Consider the following 18,646-nt stretch of genomic DNA (forward strand, 5'->3'; position numbering starts at 1 on the left):
CTTCTCTTCTTTGATTCACTCACGGTATAAACTCATTGATTTTAAGAGGGCAGACTTCTATCTGCAGGTCAAGACATGCTTAACTATTAATTTACTTCAAGCATTTCCAACCTCTTGCATATTTTAAAAAATCCACTCTGTAAAATATGCATGTAGGGCATATGAAATTTGACATTTTAGGAATAAAGTATGTTGCAAGTAAACCGAGACTAAAAGTCACTGAATTTCCAATTATTTTTTCCATTTCAGCTTAAAAACAGATGAGATACACAAGCATGAAAAAGCAAATTGTTTACTTTCTCTGGGGAGACAGCAACTGACACTGGCACTTATGCCAAGCATTGTGTTTTCTGTAGGGCCTCCCTTGTCCTTGACCTTGCTGCCTCCTCTTCATTTCTAATCTCTGCAGTCTAATATAGTCCTTGCAGATTGACAAAAGACCTCCAGTAAATCCAGTCTGGAAGGACCTGGGACATTTTCTTAAATGGAGCTACTTCTTGGTCTGTAGGAATTATTTCAATTTGGAGTCATTACAGCAGTGTTCTGGTTGGTGCACACCGAGTACAATACATTAATGGCTTTGAAAAGTTACAGAGGCTCTGAAAAAGATCCTTTTCTCTTGAATCAACTAGTATATTTTAGGTCAGTTTGACACCATGGTTAGTTGGCTGTCCCATAGCAGCCTTGCCTTTGAATAGGTATATAGTTATTTCTAGAAGCCTGGCAAGAACCAAGGAAACTATGTAGCTCATAGTTCATAGGTGTGAGGGAACCCTGAGGTACAGTATTTTAGGATGGTAGCAATCCCCAAATCTGGCAGACACTGTAATAATTATAATTTTAGGGGGTTATAAAAAGAGAATCCAGGTACAAAACTAAGTTAAGGACATGATCTAGAGCCTGGTGACCTTCTTATGTTGTCAAGACAAGTAGTTTAAGTGCATCTCCTCCTCAGCATGGTTGTTTCTTCTACCTGGAGGCAGTGTGTTCCAACATATCCAGTGACTACCTAGAACTGTGAGTAGTACTAAATACATGCACACACACATGCACACGCACACGCACACACACAACACACATATTCTCTCTCTCACACATACACAAGGTCTATGTATTTTTATTAATTTGAATGTTGTGCTCAAGCTAGGTACACCAATATTTCAAAAATTGAATAGCTGAGTGGGTGCTATGTGTGATATGGCCTAATTAACTTTTCTCATCTTTATTTTTTCCAACTTTTTAGTGTTTTCTACATTCTTGGCCCAGAGGAATTGAATCCTGTTCTGAAGCTTTTGAGAGATCAAAGTTCAGCATCATTAGTGAGTCTTAGCTGCTGACTGGGTACCACAGCAAAGCCTTTAGAAAATTAGTTTTTCAGTGCAAACAATGACTTTCATGGCCTGTAATCTCAGTATAACATGCTTTCTCTGTAACCTGAAAGAATACCCAGTACTTGTCAGCAAATCTGTGGAGACCTTATAGAAACCCTCTTAACTGAACCACTGCGACTCTGGGTTGGCCAGGGAGAACCTTAACAATAGTAAATATCCATTTGCCTTCTGGAAGATTCAAGCACTGCCACACTGAACTGCTGCGGAAATACCATGTCTAAGAACTCAGAGTTCATCAATCTGTCATTTTTATTAGACCATGAGAAGGAAATGATCCTGGGAGTCCTAAAGAGAGATGAATATTTGAAAAAAGTGGAAGAAAAGAGAATAAGGTAATGCATGTTTTTTGTTTTGCCCTTTTGACTGCAATAATTTTGATTGGTGATGTGACAGTAACACTAGACAGTTACTGACCAGGGATTTTTATGACTTTCCAGAAGGAGCCCAAATATTTGAAAATGGCTTCAGCACTATACCATTTAGCCAGAGAAGAGGATGAAAATGAGCAAATAATAGAATGTTAATGAGCCAACCTAGTAGCAAAGAAGAAAGACTCCCCAACTCTGGAATGTCCGATTGTCTCATTGAGCAACTTGCTACAGTGTTACTTTTACATTGCTGTAACTGTACAAGCAAGTGAGGGGGGAGAATTTACCTGGGCTTACAGTTCAGAGAATGCCATTCATCAGGCTAAGGAAAGGATGATGATGACGATGATGATGATGACGATGATGATGATGACGATGATGATGATGATGACGATGATATCATGTCCTAGCAATCCAGGAAGCAGAAACACAGACTTAAAGCAGAGCTGGCCCTTAGAGCTCTCAACTTCCACCTGTGCAAATCTACATTCAGCAGTTAAGCCTTAAACCTAGGAAGCCTATATAAACCGTCAAAGCAATGCCACCATCTGGGAACCAAGTTTTCAAACATATAAATCCATAGATTGACATCATAATTCAAACCTGATAGATCTAGTGTGCTCCCCAAAGGTTCATATGTTGAAGACAATGTCTCAATGGGAAGGGGTGAAATCTTTAAGAGGTAGGATCTAGTTAGAAATTTTAAGTCACTGAAAGCATGACCCTGGTTTCTTGCTTTCTGACCACCAGAAAGTGTATACGCATCCCTTCCTACATGATCTTGTTATCATGTGTTTTTACAATCTCTAAAAAACAGAGTCAAGCAGCCATTGAAAGAAATCCCCTTCTTTTTCATTTTTTCATCTCAGGTAATTTTGTTCCACTAATAGAAGAACTGGCTACTACTACCCCCGATTTCTCTGATTTAGATTCTTCATCAACAAAACAGTAACAATATTATTATTCCTCATAGCACCTGCTGTAAAGATGAAGGAAGCTGTTACATATGCTTGTGAATTTCCCTCCTCCCCAGCAACCTTCAACTGACCGTATATTCTGGAGAATGGGTAACCTCATGAGTTCTCTCCTTTAGCAATTGCAAGCTGTTTATAAATTCTCGGGGGTACGGAGGGTTTTGTGAACCCACTCCCACCTCCACAACAGAAAATGAATGGTTCCAATCTAGTGTAGATTTCCTGTTGATAACCAAAGCTGTCTGAAGTTTGCGAGTGCAGCAGTGGCCATGCCTGCAAACATTCCACAACAGAGATTTTGGTGGTAATTATAGCCATTTTGAGGATCCTGTTGAAAACACACTCATGACATTACCACTCCCATCAGTAAAAGGAACAGAACGGAAAATATTACTTCAGCCTGGCATTTACTGATAGTTCTGACCCATAAGCTGTATGCCATTATCCAAAGTTACTTTGACTTTTATCAAACACTAAAAACTGACAAAAAGTTCTTTAAGTTGATCTTAATGTGGTGACTGAAAAACTGAAGTGCAAGTTCATTGTTTTGCTCTGCATGCCTAGTTCTGCTGAAATGGGCCACTAAGCAAGTCTAAACTCTGTACCATCAGTCACCCTACACCACCACAACTGAGAAACTGCCTTTTTCCTTTATCTGAAGGGTCATTCTTTCATTTTAGTCCTGGGGGAAGAGAAGGAAGGAGAAAGATTAGAGAAAAACAAATAAGGTAAACATTTGGTTCAAGTGAATTTAATTTATTTTCAGGAATAATTCTTTTAACCTGGAAGTCAAGGAGGCCAATAAGTGCAAAGAATAATATTCTTTTAATACTCTATAAATATTTAATCTGCAAGTATGTTTTTTTAATCAAATCTTATTACTCTACCACTAAGAATGAAATTAGTTTGACCTTTCCAAAAGCCTGAAGACTTACTGCCTCCATAGAAATCTCAGAGAAATGTGGGACTGAACTTCTAGCCTGGTAAACATTTTATTTTAATCTTAGGAGAATTTTTCAGTAAGATTCTTAACGCATTAGCATAAATCACAGCATGAGGGAATCTGGAGAGACGGCTCAAGAGTTGAGTGTGTACTGCTTGTGCAGAGGACCTGAGTTCCAGTCCCTGCACCCACGCTGACTGGTTCTCAACTGCCAGTGACTCTAGTTTCACTCCTACCTGCCTCTTTGGGCACAAACACTCACATGCATATATCCACACATAGATACATACATAGGCATAATTAAAGATAAGAGATCACAATGTGAAAATACTAGTTCCTAAAATGGAACTCAAACTGTTTATGAGTCCCACAGAAAAATGAAGAAGTTCTACCAAGAACTTAATATTTGGCACCTTTTGTCACTTAGAATAGTATGTAGCACAAATTGAGTGAGCGCTTTGGGAAGTATTGTCAGATTCTAGTGTTGCTTCTCAGTGTTGGGCTGAGTTCTAGGCTCTGTCCTAGACATTTGCACTACAGTAACCAAGTCCATTCTTGTTGTCTGTGACTGCTCTGTGCCCGCTGGTGAGCACTCCTGGGGTCCACGCCAGCTGCTGCAAAGGCTATTTTATATCCCTCTGGCTATTGCCTGGGCTACTGACAAGAAATGCTATGTTTGTATGCAGCACTGACCCTTTGACTGCTAGCATCTGTCTCTGCTTGTGGTGCCTTGTTCTGGCTGCTTTCTTGTGCTAGTATAGTATATTTGGTGTTCGCCTTGTATATCTGCTGCTTTATACATTTGCCACAGTTTCTCTTGTACGTGGAATGGTTTGGGGTTTTACAATAAGCATTACATGGCAACTTCCTGTAGTTAACGCAGACTCATCTACAACCTAATATTGACCTGTCAGAATAAGCTAACTCTAAAGTGAATGCTCTCTAGCACTCTAACCTTAATCCATTCTGTGGAAGTGTCTGTAGTTAACTGCAAATTGGTGTACAGTTTACGACAGAAAACTCAGAAGTGAAACCCTGGTGATTTCTCTGTTGTTAGTCAAAGACTGGAGCTGGCGGTAGCGTTAGCAGAGGAACATTAGTGCATCCAGCTGCATCAGAAACAGGTTCCATGAGGTCTGTGAACCGGGACACAGCACCATTTAGCAGTTTGGGGACCATTTTAATTGATGATAAATGCCCAAAATGTGGACCTTTAACCAAAGACTTGTCCATTTTAATGCAAAATGGGGATTGAAGGAACTTAGATTTTTCTGTTACTTGTAGTAGAAGTCCCTGAGGAACATATACCAAAGTGTTTGAGAACTTCATCCAAACCTACTTTCAAAGCATAATGTGCAATTAGATTGTTATGACATAATTCTATTGCATAATTGTTGAGTCTGTTTTCTTGAGCTTATACTGTTCCTGGAAAGTAAACCTCTTGAGGAAAAAGCAGTCCATGCTGAGTATTGGAGAGAACTGTGAGCAAGTGACTCTGTGAAGAACACGGGAACGTGGAGAAAGACTTGCTGGTTTTATATGCGTGGAGCAAACTGATGTTCTCACTAGAGTTTTATAGAAAATATCAATGCTTTTATGTATTTCAGAAAAAAGTTTTAGTGAATAGATACATGGAGTCCAACTGAAATTTGATTTTACACAGTTTTCCTTCAAGTGATTTTTACTATTTTACTGTCAAGGTATATTCTAGGTACAGACATACAAACACTTGATATTTGGAGACTTGTCAAACATTGGACTGCTAAATGCTTTTATACATGATGAACTATTCTTTGTTTGAAATAATGTCACTGTAGTCATAATAAGTTTGCTGCTTTTTATGTTTTTCATCTGGATGTGTATATTCTTGTGTTTATCTCTCTGTGGAGCTATATAGTATACTATTTTATTTACAATTTATATTATTATTTTAAAGTTATATACTAGATATAGAAATAGATAGGAAAATCAACTGTCTTCCAAATAAATGTGTGTATCCAAGTCTGTCTTCATCCTTGTGTCTCCCATGCACGCCCATTTTAGTATCCTTGTCTCTCCCATGTATGCTCATTTTAGTGCTCTCTGTTTTAATGTCTTGTCTTTAGGAAGAATGGATGTTGAGGACAAACCTCTAGGTAGCAGAAGGTAATCTGCACTGATTGCCAGGAGACTACGGTTCTCCTTTTACTGTAAATGGTACAGAGAGTACGACGAAGTCCATGTAAGCTAGAATATGACTGAATGTTGGCACCACCTCCAGTGGTGGTCAGTTCATAAAAAAATTATATAATGTCATGTGTATTCTTGATTTGGTAGGCATTTTCTTTCTTTCTTTCTTTCTTTCTTTCTTTCTTTCTTTCTTTTCTTTCTTTCTTTTTGAGACAGGGTTTCTCTGTAGCTTTGGAGCCTGTCCTGGAACTCACTCAGTAGACCAGGCTGGCCTCAAACTCACAGAGATCCACCTGCCTCTGCCTCCCGAGTGCTGGGATTAAAGGCGTGCGCCACCACTGCCCAAAAGCATTTTATTTCTAATAAGTAATAAGTAAAATTTTATTATTAAATATCAGATTTCAGATTTTAAACTTCAAGTCAACAATCTTTTTGATATAAATAGGATCAAGAATCTCATGGATTGGTTTTGTTTATTGTTTAAAGATGAACATCTCATATTTCTGTTATAGAATCTAAAATGATCAGTTGTAGTTTTCCAGAAGCATATAAGATTTTTTTTCAAAAAGCACATTTAAGTCACCTATTAATCTTTAGGGAGTTTTGATTAAATGGTAGCTTAACTTATACAACAACCAGAAAAAAACTCATGAATGTGTTTTTTGTACTGTATCATCTTGAAAATATGAATCTACATAATTATCTTCTTAAAAATTAAATGTGGAAATTAAGTACTGAACACTTTGCTGTTCAATTTCTCCTTCCTTGACACAGCTAAAATAACTGATACTGTACAAATTCAATTTAGAAATATTTCAGAAATGTACCTGTGTTATATATCTGCAAAAACTACCTGTACCCAGTGGCAGAAGTGCTTTTAAAATTATTTTCAAGGGCAATGTGTTCTCTTTAAAGCATATTGATTTTTGCATAAATGCCCAATTTCTTTCTATTAAGTCAGTTCTATTCTTTCATTTGACATAGCAACGGTCTTTTAAAGCACAATATTTTGTCCTTTGTTGTTTCTTAAAGAAATGCCACTTTCCTACCTGTCTCTGTATTGGTTCCATCTCTGTGTCTGTGTTTTCTAAGTAATTATTAATCTAAGTGATCATATTAGTAATAAGATGTTTTGTTGTTTGGATGCTCAGGAAAGATACTATTTGAAAAATGCATCTTTATTCATCTGTGGGTCAGGATAAACAACAATAGTTGTTTTCAGAAGTCCCAGTTTGCTAATTATATATAAAATTAATCCACTGTATGGTATCAGACAAGAATTAATAAATAGAGGGGCTGGAGAGATGGCTCAGAGGTTAAGAGCATTGCCTGCTCTTCCAAAGGTCCTGAGTTCAATTCCCAGCAACCACATAGTGGCTCACAACCATCTGTAATGGGGTCAGGTGCCCTCTTCTGGCCTGCAGGCATACACAGAGACAGAATATTATATACATAATATATAATAAATATGTAAAAAGAATTAATAAATAGAAAATGTCACAGAGTACTGATTCATTTCTCACTTCTTTAGAAATGTGATGAGTTATCTTTGCCATGCAATCTCTGAAACCATTATCTTAAGTTGTGTTTATCAAAAGGAGACCTTGAGTTAGGATTTGTGTGCAAATGACTTATGTTTTTAAACCAGTTATATATATATATATATATATATATATATATATATGCATAAAACAGAATGTGTCAGATGGGGGAATGCAAATAAAGAAATCCCACACTAGCTCCCAATAGGGTATACTAAGGTTTTTCTTTATTAAAAGGGAAACTCAAGGATCACAACGAGGAAATAAAAATGGGGTGCCATATCCAGGTGTGGTGCACAGGAAGAAGAAGGGCAAGCAGGAGGGACCATAGCCTTTGGTACCCAAAGCCACGCCCAACCTGGTCGAGTCTCCCAAAGGCCATTGACTGAAGGAGGTTCACCATCACATCTTCCTTTTGTCTAAATAAGAGAGTTCCAAAACTATATAAAATAAGAACAGATATCAAGTATAAGAATTAGAATTTTACAACCACAATAAGCTTTATTAAGCAAGGAACATATGCTAAATGTTTCAATAATCATTCTATCCTAAGGAGTCTATGTCTTCTATTAGAAATGGTTTAGCTAATTCATAAGAGGAAAGTAACTATGACTATCAAATCTTCAACCTCACTGAAGACCTGAGAAGGGACGTACATGCTCCATGTACACAAACTTGCCCTATTTCAAATTTATGCCTTTTCTCATTCAGTTTTGTTCTATGCATATATGTACATGAATATAAAAATGAATTCCTAAATATAGTCTGCTTTGTTAATATGCTACTTGTATATATGTTCTTAGAGCTGACCACTCTGCACCGAATAACTAATTGGTATGTCCTTCCCTGAGGAAAACTAGTTATCTTTCTTTCTTCCTTCCTTCCTTCCTTTCTTTCTTTCTTTCTTTCTTTTTTTTTTTTTTTAGTTTTTCGAGACAGGGTTTCTCTGTAGCTTTGGTTCCTGTCCTGGAACTAGCTCTTGTAGACCAGGCTAGCCTCGAACTCACAGAGATCCGCCTGCCTCTGCCTCCCGAGTGCTGGGATCAAAGGCGTGCGCCACCACCACCCAATGGAAAATACTTCTTTCAGCATAGCCTAGCTGCATGTAGTTCTTTGTGCAAGGTTGGGGCCTCTTACGTTTTCCCATCTTGTCTATTGGTGTTGTCCTTGTTCAGCTCATGTTTAGACAACCATGTTAGTAAGATATCATGGGTATAAAAGCTAACATTTTTATATCCAGAGTACAGGATGAGACAGGTGAGTAAGAAGGTAATATGTGGTGAAAATTAAGGAGACAGCCTCATTTGCTTTCTATTGCTGTGATAAACACCATGACCAAAAGCAAGTTGGGGAGGAAAGAGCTATGTCACTTTACATCTTGTAGTCTCTCATCCAGGGACATCATGGTAGGAACTTAAGGCCGAAATCTTGAGACAGGAGCTGATGCAGCAGCCATGGGAAAGTACTGCTTACTAGCTTGATCCCCTTGTCTTGTTCAGCCTGCTTTCTTGGGATGCCCAGGGATGTTCATTGCTCACAGTTGGCTGGGTTTTTCCATATCAATCATTAATCACATAAATACCCCTACAGGCCAATTTGATAGAAGCAGTTTCTCAATTGAGGCTTCCTCTTCCCAGATAATCCTGTTTTGTGTCATGTTGACAAACACTAATGAGCACTGAGATAGAGTGGGCAGGTGACATTGCTGGACAATTTGTATCTCAGAGGGATGCTGTAGCAATTAAATGAGTGGCCCCAAATCCACCTAGAACCCCTCCTTTAACTAATACTGCAATTTAGAAAGAAAGTAAGTTAATGATTCATGTAGTGAAGCAGAACACCTAGGTCTGAGTGTTTGTGTTACCCAGAGTCAGATTCTTGTCATTTTCTGTCCTGTAAACATAGGAATATTGTAAAGTGAGACATAAAATGTGGCGAAGTTCACTGCTGTCTCCAGAAAAGAGGGATTGCTGCCTTGTAGAGAATTCACAGTACAACACAGCACGTGATCCATCAGGAAAGGGGAGTTCTTCTTCACCCAATATTCTTTTGTTTTGTTTTGTTTTTAATTTTATTTTTTCATTCAAGATTTCCACTTCCTCCCCTCCTCCCATTTCCCTCCCATTCCCACAACACCCTCCTCCCTTGCCCTCCAGTCTTAGAGAGGGCAGGGTACCCTGCCCTGTGGGAAGTCCAAGGCCCTCCCCTCCTCCATCCAGGCCTAGGAAGGTGTGCATCCAAACAGACTAAGATCCCAAAAAGCCAGTACATGCAGTAGAAACAAGTCCCAGTGCCTTTATCAATGGCTTCTCAATCAGCCCCCATTGCCAGCCACATTCATAGAGTCCAGTTTGATCACATGCTCATTCAGACCTGGTCCAGTTGGATTTGGTGAACTCCCATTAGATCAGGCACACTGTCTCAGTGAGTGGACTAGCCCCTCGCGGTCCCGACTTCCTTGCTCATGTTCTCCCTCCTTCTGCTCTTCAACTGGACCTTGGGAGCTCAGTCCGTTGCTCTGATGAGTGTCTCTGTCTCTATCTCCAACCATCACCGGACGAAGACTCTATGGTGATATTCGAGATAATCATCAGTGTGATAGTGGGGCAAGGCCAGTTCAGGCACCCTCTCCTCTGCTGCCCAAGGACCTAGCTGGGGACATCCCCGTGGACACCTGGGATCCCCTCTAGAACCAAGTCTCTTATCAACCCTAAAATGGCTCCCTTAATTAAGATATCTTCTCCCCTGCTCCTATATCTGCCCTTCCTCCATCTCAACCCTCCTACTCCTCCAAGCTCTCCCCAATCCTTCCCTTCTCCCTTCTCTCTCCCACTCTCTCCTTCTCCCCACCCCCACGCTCCCAACTTTTGCCTGGCGATCTTGTCTGCTTTCAATTTCCAGGAGGATCTATATATATATTTTTCTTCACCCAATATTCTTTACCCACTTCCACAAGCAGAGTGAAGTGTCAATTCCTTAGCCGCTGTTGCAACTAGTTGGCAATGATGTGACCCCGTCTAGTCGAGTCCAAGAAGTCCTTTGGGAGAATTTCTGAAGTAGATTTTGCTTTGTTTGTGAAGACCAATGTGCATAAGCACATAATCATGTACTCTCTTGTTTTGCCGTAAACAAGGCTACAATGTTGGAACTGCCTAGTCATTTTGCAAATGAATAAACCATATTTTGTACATAGAGAAGCAACAAGATGAAAGGATACTGGATCTGTAATGATGCTATTTTGCACCTAAACTAATTGAAGTAACTGCCTAACTCAGGGTTTCTTGTTATCTGAAAGAACATAAAATAACCCCAGTTGTAAAGCCTGGTTCTTTGATCTGGAAGCATTCATGGCTTCTGAGGGTGGCTTTTCTGTTTGTGAGAGAGGAGGTACTAAGATACCAGCCAGAAGCTCATTTTCTTCAAGTGCCTTCCTGCGGCTACTATAGCCATACACATATAAATGAACTCCACTTTGATTTCTAAGAGCTGGCTGCTGGGACAGAGAAAAATTCTGTTTCAGTTTATCCCTTTCTCATATCTTCTGGTACTCTCTTTCCACTTAGTACCATTTTCCCAATCAGACATTTTCTTCATTTATTCTAATTACTATCTGCTATTATTTGATTATATCCTTAAAAACTCTTGTGATGGGAACACTGGGGAGGTGACTTAGAGATTTAGAGCACTTGTTGCTCCTGTAGTGTACCTGGCTTTAATTTGAAGTACCCACAAACATCCATAACTCTAGTCCTAGAAGATCTGACATCCTCTTCTGACCTCTTCAGGCACCAGGCACACATATGGTACTCATAAATACACACAGGCAAAACATTCATGCACAAAATAAGAATACAAATACTGATGTGTTGGAAACTTAATGCCCAGTATATCATATCTAGAAGCAGAAGGGAGATGCTTAGATCATCAGGACTCACTCTGCCCTCCTCATTAATGGAACTGTCTTCATCATTGTTCTAACAGTGGGTTTGTTATCACAGCAATTTACAGGCACTCGTATTCTCTTGAAATCTCATGCCCTTCCATCTTTGCCACTGGAGTAAAACGAAACACAATGGAACTCCTTATTAGGTGTCCTATATTAACTCATTATGATAGCTGTATACCATAAGAACTAGCACAGAACAGATACTCGATAAATGCAAGTATTGCCAGCCTACAGTCCTCTTTGGTGGGTTTTCATGTCATTGACAAGAGATTGTGCTTTTAAAATATTTTATTTTTAATTATGTTTGTGTGCATAGATACATGCATGTGGGATTGCAGGTGCTTACATAGAACAGATGAGGGTGTCAGATGGACTTCACACTGGAGTTCTAAGAAGTTGTGAACTTCCCAATGTGGGTCTGGAGAACTGCACTCAGGTCCTCTACAAAAGCTGTACTTGTACTTACTGCTCAACTCTTTCTCCAGCCCCTGAGAAAAGAAGTTTAAAACAGATTAGAAGAAGGCTTGAGGTTCATTTTATTAGAATGAGAGGGAAACAGCAGTAAGGGGAAATGGAGGAGAGAGAGAAAGATCTACCTTTGAGATAGAGTCAGCAATGGTAGGCTAAAAAGAGCTAAAGAAATAGAGATGGAGTTTTTCGTGAAAATAGTAAGCATGCCCAGAATGTCAGGAAAAACATTTTTAGGACTTTGACTGGTACTCCAGAAGAAATAAGGAATGAGGAAAGATCATTCTTTGGGGGCTAGAACTCAGAAAAGTGGGTAGATTCAGCAGTTAAGATTTATAAGCAGCAGATCTGGGAGCCAGAGAGGTCCTGATGTGTACAAGTACATTGTCTCAGCAATGGGATATTGGGATTCAATTGGAAATCAATGAGATTCTCCTCTCTTTAGCATGTTTTCATTTCAGTTATATTTCCTGAGGGGTGGTCTCCTGACAAGGTGACTGATGGGTCCGGTTGGATTAACTCTGAAGGGAGGTGATGATATTGTATATTTCAGTCATGTCAGAAGGTCATGTTTCCACCCAAGGTCAAAAGTAGAACTCAAATTTTGATCTTTTGGCCAAGAAAAATCAGTTTTCTTTTAATGGACCAATAAACAAAGTCCTGTTCATGCAGTGTTTTAAATCATAAAGATACAAAAATTGTGGTGCTTCTCTTTCTAATGTTACCAGGGAAACAGGAGGTAGGGTTCAAAGTTAACTATGATGGAAGCATTCATCCTCAGTGACCTTCAAACTTGCTTATATCTGACAACCTACCTAATACATGCTGAATTAATATATGAAAAAAAATGTCAATCGTTTTGGAGAACTTGTTCCCGAGTTTAAAATTCTTGTCTTATGACTCTCTAATTGGGCTAAGAATGAAAAGTTCTAGATTCCAGTTGTATCTATCCCATCTATTGTCTTCAAAATATTTTTGACATAAATTAACAGTTAATAGCATTCACTGTGGTTTCAGTACATACACACATCACTTAAACCAGTGCAGATTTATAAGACTTCACAAAAGAAATAATTATTACATTTAAGTATTTAACTGCTTTATAAACTAGCCTGGACTTAGACTCTGAATCTATGCTCAAGACTTAATGTCGTAACTGTGAAATGAAAATGGTATAAAGGGTGTGGAATGTTTCTGGGTTTTCTCTCTTGGCACTGAAGACAAGATAAAGAGATCAGTAACCTAAAGGAATGGCAGATCTAAAAAATATTAAAATGGGAATGGGCCAATCTTCTATAGCAGTGTTTGGGAAATCTGGCAGTATTCCATAACAAATAAAGACACTTTAGATATAATGTTTTCCAGGCCACATCTCAAGCCAAAAGCTTTCAAATTTGTGGAGATGAGACTTGGCCACCAGTATTTCCAAGCTATTCCAGTGTCTAGACAATTTTAAGAACACATGTTCCGAAGCTGTACTTCCCATATTACCATCAATTGATAAAATGCTTTTTTTTTTGCCGTGCAAGACTTCAGTTTATTAATTTTCAGTAACAATAATTTAAAAGGTACAAAGTGTCTCATATTACAGAAATATGGGAAATATACAATAAAGAAAAATCGGGGGTCAAACTGCTAAAACACAACAGCATCAGCTAGCAAGGAGGCCAGAGACCAATGTGAATTACTCCAGGCAACCAATACACTTGCTTTCATTGTTTTGGGTTTTAAGACAGCTTCACGTATGTACCCCTAACTAGCCTCAAACTCACTGGGTGAATTCTGGATTTTGTTCCCTAAACACGAAAACAGATCAATACATAGAACAGACTAATTCACACTGGCTGTTAGGTGCATCTACTGTCCACATTTCAGCCTGCAATCTGAACTGAACACACATTAACAGCCCACACAGTACGGTTTCAGGTGTTTAGTAGGAATTCACCAGGTAAAGCCGGGCACTGTGGCACAAACCCTAATCCCAGTGTTTGGGAGACAAGTAAGTTTAAAAGGCTGACCTAGTCTGCACAGCAAGTTCTAGGCCTAGACAGGGTTAATAAATGGATCAAATTTCAACAGTACTTGTTCACACACTCAAAAATCTGCATCTTTTAGGAAAGCTGACTTCAGCCCTGGCTTTACCACTGACAAAAACCAAGACTGGTGCATGGGCTACCACTGGAAATCCTATCTACAAAGCCTTTTCAAGACTGTGCACTAACTAGAAATGGGGCAAAGAATAACTTGAAAAAAAATATTGCTTTTCACAAAATGAAGACTGGGCCTGGGCCAGCCAGCAACTGTACCAAATCATGCCGAAGTCTCTCGTGACTCAAAGTTGGAGGTTGTGTGAAGCAGAGATGCTCTGATGTATGGGGTCTCACACATACCCTGTACATGAATAGCACCAGCAGGCTAATGCCTAGATTGCACAGGACTGACTTCGATGCTGATGGAGCATCTCAATTAATTCACTGAAGAATTAAGCTTGGCAACGCTCTTCTTACAAAACACTACTTAGTGCTTGATGTAGAAACCAAATAAAGCAGGCTTTCCCCCTTGACAGTACTATGTTTGTGTGCAAAGTTCTAGTTTTATTTACAAACTTAAGTAAACGCTAGAGTCCGCGGGAAGCAGTGAATGAGGCTCACATCCTTTTAAACAGTCTTGTGGCAACAAATGCTGAATGAATCCTGTTTGCTGGAGGGTCGCCTCTCATAGAGCCTGGGTCTGTTGGTGCTTGGGGCCAAAGGCTATCACACACTACTCCCAGAAGCCAAGGGCAGAATCTCCCCTAAGAATCTGAGTACCTTTAACATCCTTCCTCTAGTGACACAACTAGCAAAAAGGGACCAACTGAGGTAGCTACCCAGTTCTTAGATACCGGTTAACAAATTCATGGTGTAGCCAATTGATTGCTTTTGCTGATTTTTTTATGACAAGGGGAGAACAATAATCAGCAAAGAGCAGGCAGTTTACTCAGAAGTCAGCATCCAAGGTGAAAGAATTCTCTGCTGAATTTGACATCACCCCCATCCTCTGATACTTGCCCACTGGCTTCTCAAAGAAGTTTGTCTTCCCTTCTAGTGAAATATTTTCCATGAAGTCAAATGGATTTTCTACTTTGGAAATCTTGCTGAACCCTAGCTCCAGCATAAGCCTGTCCGTCACGAATTCGATGTAGTGCTTCATCAGGGTGCAGCTCATCCCGATGAGCTTCACAGGCAGGGCCTCCGTGAGAAACTCCTGCTCTATCCTCACGGCGTTGATAATTTCTTGTACTCTTTGCTCCGACGGCTTGTGTACCAGGTGCCTGAACATCAGGCAGGCAAAGTCACAGTGTAAACCCTCATCTCTGCTAATAAGCTCATTGGAAAACGTAAGGCCAGGCATCAGTCCCTGTTTCTTGAGCCAGAATATTGACGCAAAAGAGCCAGAGAAGAAGATCCCTTCCACAGCAGCAAAGGCCACAACTCTTTCTCCATAGGTAGCTTCTTTGTCCCCAATCCAACGCAGGGCCCAGTCGGCCTTCTTTTTCACACAAGGCATTGTCTCAATAGCATTGAAGAGATATTCCCTCTCTTTGGAATCTTTAATGTAAGTGCCGATGAGGAGACTGTACATTTCAGAATGTATGTTTTCCATGGCAATTTGGAAGCTATAGAAACAGCGGGCCTCTGTAACCTGAACTTCTTGGCTAAAGCGCTCCACCAGGTTTTCATTAACTATGCCATCACTCGCTGCAAAGAAAGCCAGGACATAAGATATAAAATGTCTCTTGTCGGGTTTCAGGGCTTCCCAGTGTTGAATATCCTTGGAGAGGTCCACCTCCTCAGCCGTCCAGAAGGAGGCCTTGGTTTTCTTGTACATCTGCCAGATATCATGGTATTCGATGGGAAAAACCACGAACTGGCGGGGATTTTCTCTCAGTAAGGGCTCATCCTCAAGGCTGGGCTTAGTAGATTCTTTACTTTCTGGTTCGGCTGGGTCCAGGAAGATTCTCCTCGAAGCCTTGCTCGCCAGGATGCGGGTCCCGCTGAGACTTGGGGGCGTGTTCTCCTTCTGGGACAGGTTGAGTCGCTTCAGCGGCGACATCCTCAGCTGCTGCTGGTCGGTGATGGTGGCGAGTGGGATGCAGACGGAGAGCATGGCGAGCGAGGGCAGCTGCCGAGGCAACGGAGAGGGTGGCGGAGTGGCTAGAACCCGGAGCACCTAAAATGCTTTTTTATGTAAACCAGATCCTGATATTTAGCATTCCCAAGAATTTCCTAAGTGCTGCTTCTGGAAAAAGGACTATGCTTGTAATTTCAAGTTTCCAAAAGGCAGATAAATATATTTTTGTCAAATAGTTTTTAAAAGGTAATATGAAAGAGGCATGTACTTAATACATATGTGGCAAGAATCATGCTAGGAACTTCACCTTTATTATCTCACAAAACAAGCATTTTTAATGCGCCTTTTCTCTTACCAGGAAGCTGAAAAATGAACTTTTAGAGGCAAAATGTAGAAGTGGGAAGACTCAACAAGAGAGCAGTAGAGTCTGTGTTCACTGTCAGAAAAGCCTTGGCTTCATCTTTGACCGGGGATATCCATGCCAAGTCTGCTTCCTCAAGGTGTGCAGTGAATGTCGAGTCATGGGCCCGATGGCAACTGGAAGTGCACTGTCTGTGCCAAAGTCGCGTGAGTTTCCTGCCTTTCTGTGCAAAATCCATATTTGATAATTGACAGGATTAGAATGGAGTAGTAAGAAATGAGAAAAAAGGATTTTAAATTAGTGTAGATTTAAAAGCACAATCTAGTCACAGGCTTGATAGGTATATGTGTGTGTGTGTGAGAGAGAGAGAGACAGAGACAGAGATAGAGAGACAGACACAGAGAGGAATATAGAGACAGGCATAAAGACAGAGATAAAGGAGTGTTCAGTGGGAGAGAAACAGGTAAAGGCAGCTATAAAAGTAAAGAACAGTATTTTAAAATCAATGTCTAAAAATGTTTGTATTTAAAAACCAGCAAGATATTTTCTTTTTTCTAAGCCCTTCAAGACTCCACGTGGTTTCTACAAGAGGCAGAGACAGAATTCTTTTGACATTCGTCAACATTTGAGAAACTTGGCAAGATGAGTGCCAAATGTTCTGTGTGCTGCGTGTATCAGCTGAGGTGGAGCAGTTCCTTAATGTTCTCCAGGCTTAGTTGTTCACCAAAAAGGACAAAAGCGGGCAACTTTCCCATTATGCTTCTGTTTAGCTTCTGTCTAGCTCAGTGGTTCTCAACCTTCTTAATACTGCAACGCTTAAATACAGTTCCTCATGTTGTGGTGATCCCCAACCATAAAATTATTTTCATTACTACTTCATAACTGTAATTTTACTACTGGTATGAATCATAATGTAAGTACTTGTGTTTTCTGATGGTCTTAGGTGACCCCTGTGAAAGGGTCACTTGACTGCAAAGGGGTTGTGACCCACATATCGAGTACCACTGCCCTAGGATCTAGATATGAAAGCTCTATGTAGGTATCACCTTGAGATCTTCATGTGCAGTGAGTTGTGGGGCCTTGCTGTTAGTTTTTGGAGAACAATTTACCACCTTGGCAATAGCCTGGATTGTTTGAGAATTTCCATGGGACCCCTTTGGCCAGTGAGTCTCAACCTCTGAGTGGGTCACAACCCTTTTGGAGGTCACATATCAGATATCCTGCATATCAGATATTTATATTATGATTCATAACAGTAACAAAATAATTTTATGGTTGGGGTTAACACAACATAAGGAACTGTTTTAAATTGTCACAACATCGGGAAGGTTGAGAACAAAGCACTGCCTTTTGCCAACAATTTGGTTGGGTGTAACCCAGTATTAGTACTGGAAGCTTCATTTGGTGACAGGAAATGGCCAGTTGAGACTCTATCTCCATCTTAGTTTCTATTGCTGCAATGAAACACCATGATAAGAGCAAGCTGGGAAGGAAAGGGTTTATAGTACTTAAATTTCCACATTTCAGTCCATCACTGAAGGGAACCAGTACAGGAACTCAAATAGGGCAGAACCCTGAAGGCAAAAGCTGATACTGAAACCATGGTGGGGTGCTGCTTACTAGCTTGCTCCCCATGGCTTGTTCAGCCTGTTTACTTATAGAACACGGGACTACCAAGCCCGGGAATGGCACCAGCCAAAAAGGGCTGGGCCCTCCCCTACCAATCACTAATTATGAAAATGCTTTATAGGGTTGCCTACAGCTAGGCTTTATTGAGGCAAGTTTTCAGTTGAGGCTTCCTCCTCTCAGGTAACTTTAGCTTGTGTTGAGGTCTGGAAAGAATTGAGTTGGAATTTTGGTGGGGATTACATTAAATGTGTAGATTGATTTTAGTAGAATGATCATATTTACTATGTTGTATCTACCAATTAATGGGCATGGAAGATCTTTCCATCTCCTAATATCTTCTTTGATATCTTTCTTCAAAGACTTTAAGTTTTTAATCATACAAATCTTTTATTTGCTTGGTTAGAGTTACCTCAAGATATTTTATAGTTTTGAGAATATTGTTCTAGGTGTTGTTTCACTGATTTCTTTCTCAGTCCATTTGTCATTTGTATATAAGGAGTGCTACTGATTTGTGTTAGTTAATTTGGTATCCAGCTACTTTGATGAGTGTTTATCAGCTGTAGGAGATCCCCAATTGAAATTTTAGGGTCACTTCAGTATAATATTTTATCATTTGCATAGATAAATATTTTGACTTCTCTCTTTCCAATTTATATTCACTTGATCTCCTTCAATTGTCTTATTGCTCTAGCTAAGACTTCAATGCTATATTGAATAGGTATGGGGAGAGAGGACAACCTTGC

At 39.9% G+C, this 18,646-nt stretch overlaps 2 protein-coding genes across 2 annotated transcripts in view; one reads left to right on the forward strand and one right to left on the reverse strand.

Annotated features, from left to right (window-relative positions):
- Positions 1–1,604: 1,604 nt before the first annotated feature.
- Positions 1,605–18,646, forward strand: part of LOC121442664 (synaptotagmin-like protein 5) — a 101,530-nt gene continuing 84,488 nt past the window's right edge. The window contains 3 exon segments of the mRNA XM_041644268.1: positions 1,605–1,723; positions 16,272–16,432; positions 16,435–16,480. Coding sequence (XP_041500202.1) covers positions 1,605–1,723; positions 16,272–16,432; positions 16,435–16,480 — 326 coding nt within the window.
- On the reverse strand, positions 14,780–15,949 carry LOC121442665 (ribonucleoside-diphosphate reductase subunit M2-like). Its single transcript, XM_041644269.1, has one exon. It carries the CDS (start codon positions 15,947–15,949, stop codon positions 14,780–14,782), a length of 1,170 nt encoding a protein of 389 aa, XP_041500203.1.

The sequence above is a fragment of the Microtus oregoni genome, unplaced genomic scaffold, assembly GCF_018167655.1.
Source record: "Microtus oregoni isolate MIOR12 unplaced genomic scaffold, Mior012 000092F_ref0000046, whole genome shotgun sequence".
NCBI classification, from domain to species: domain Eukaryota; kingdom Metazoa; phylum Chordata; class Mammalia; order Rodentia; family Cricetidae; genus Microtus; species Microtus oregoni.

Coding starts and splice junctions, on each gene's coding strand:
- LOC121442665 (XM_041644269.1), bottom strand. CDS start 15,949: ATGCTCTCCGTCTGCATCCCACTCGCCACCATCACCGACCAGCAGCAG.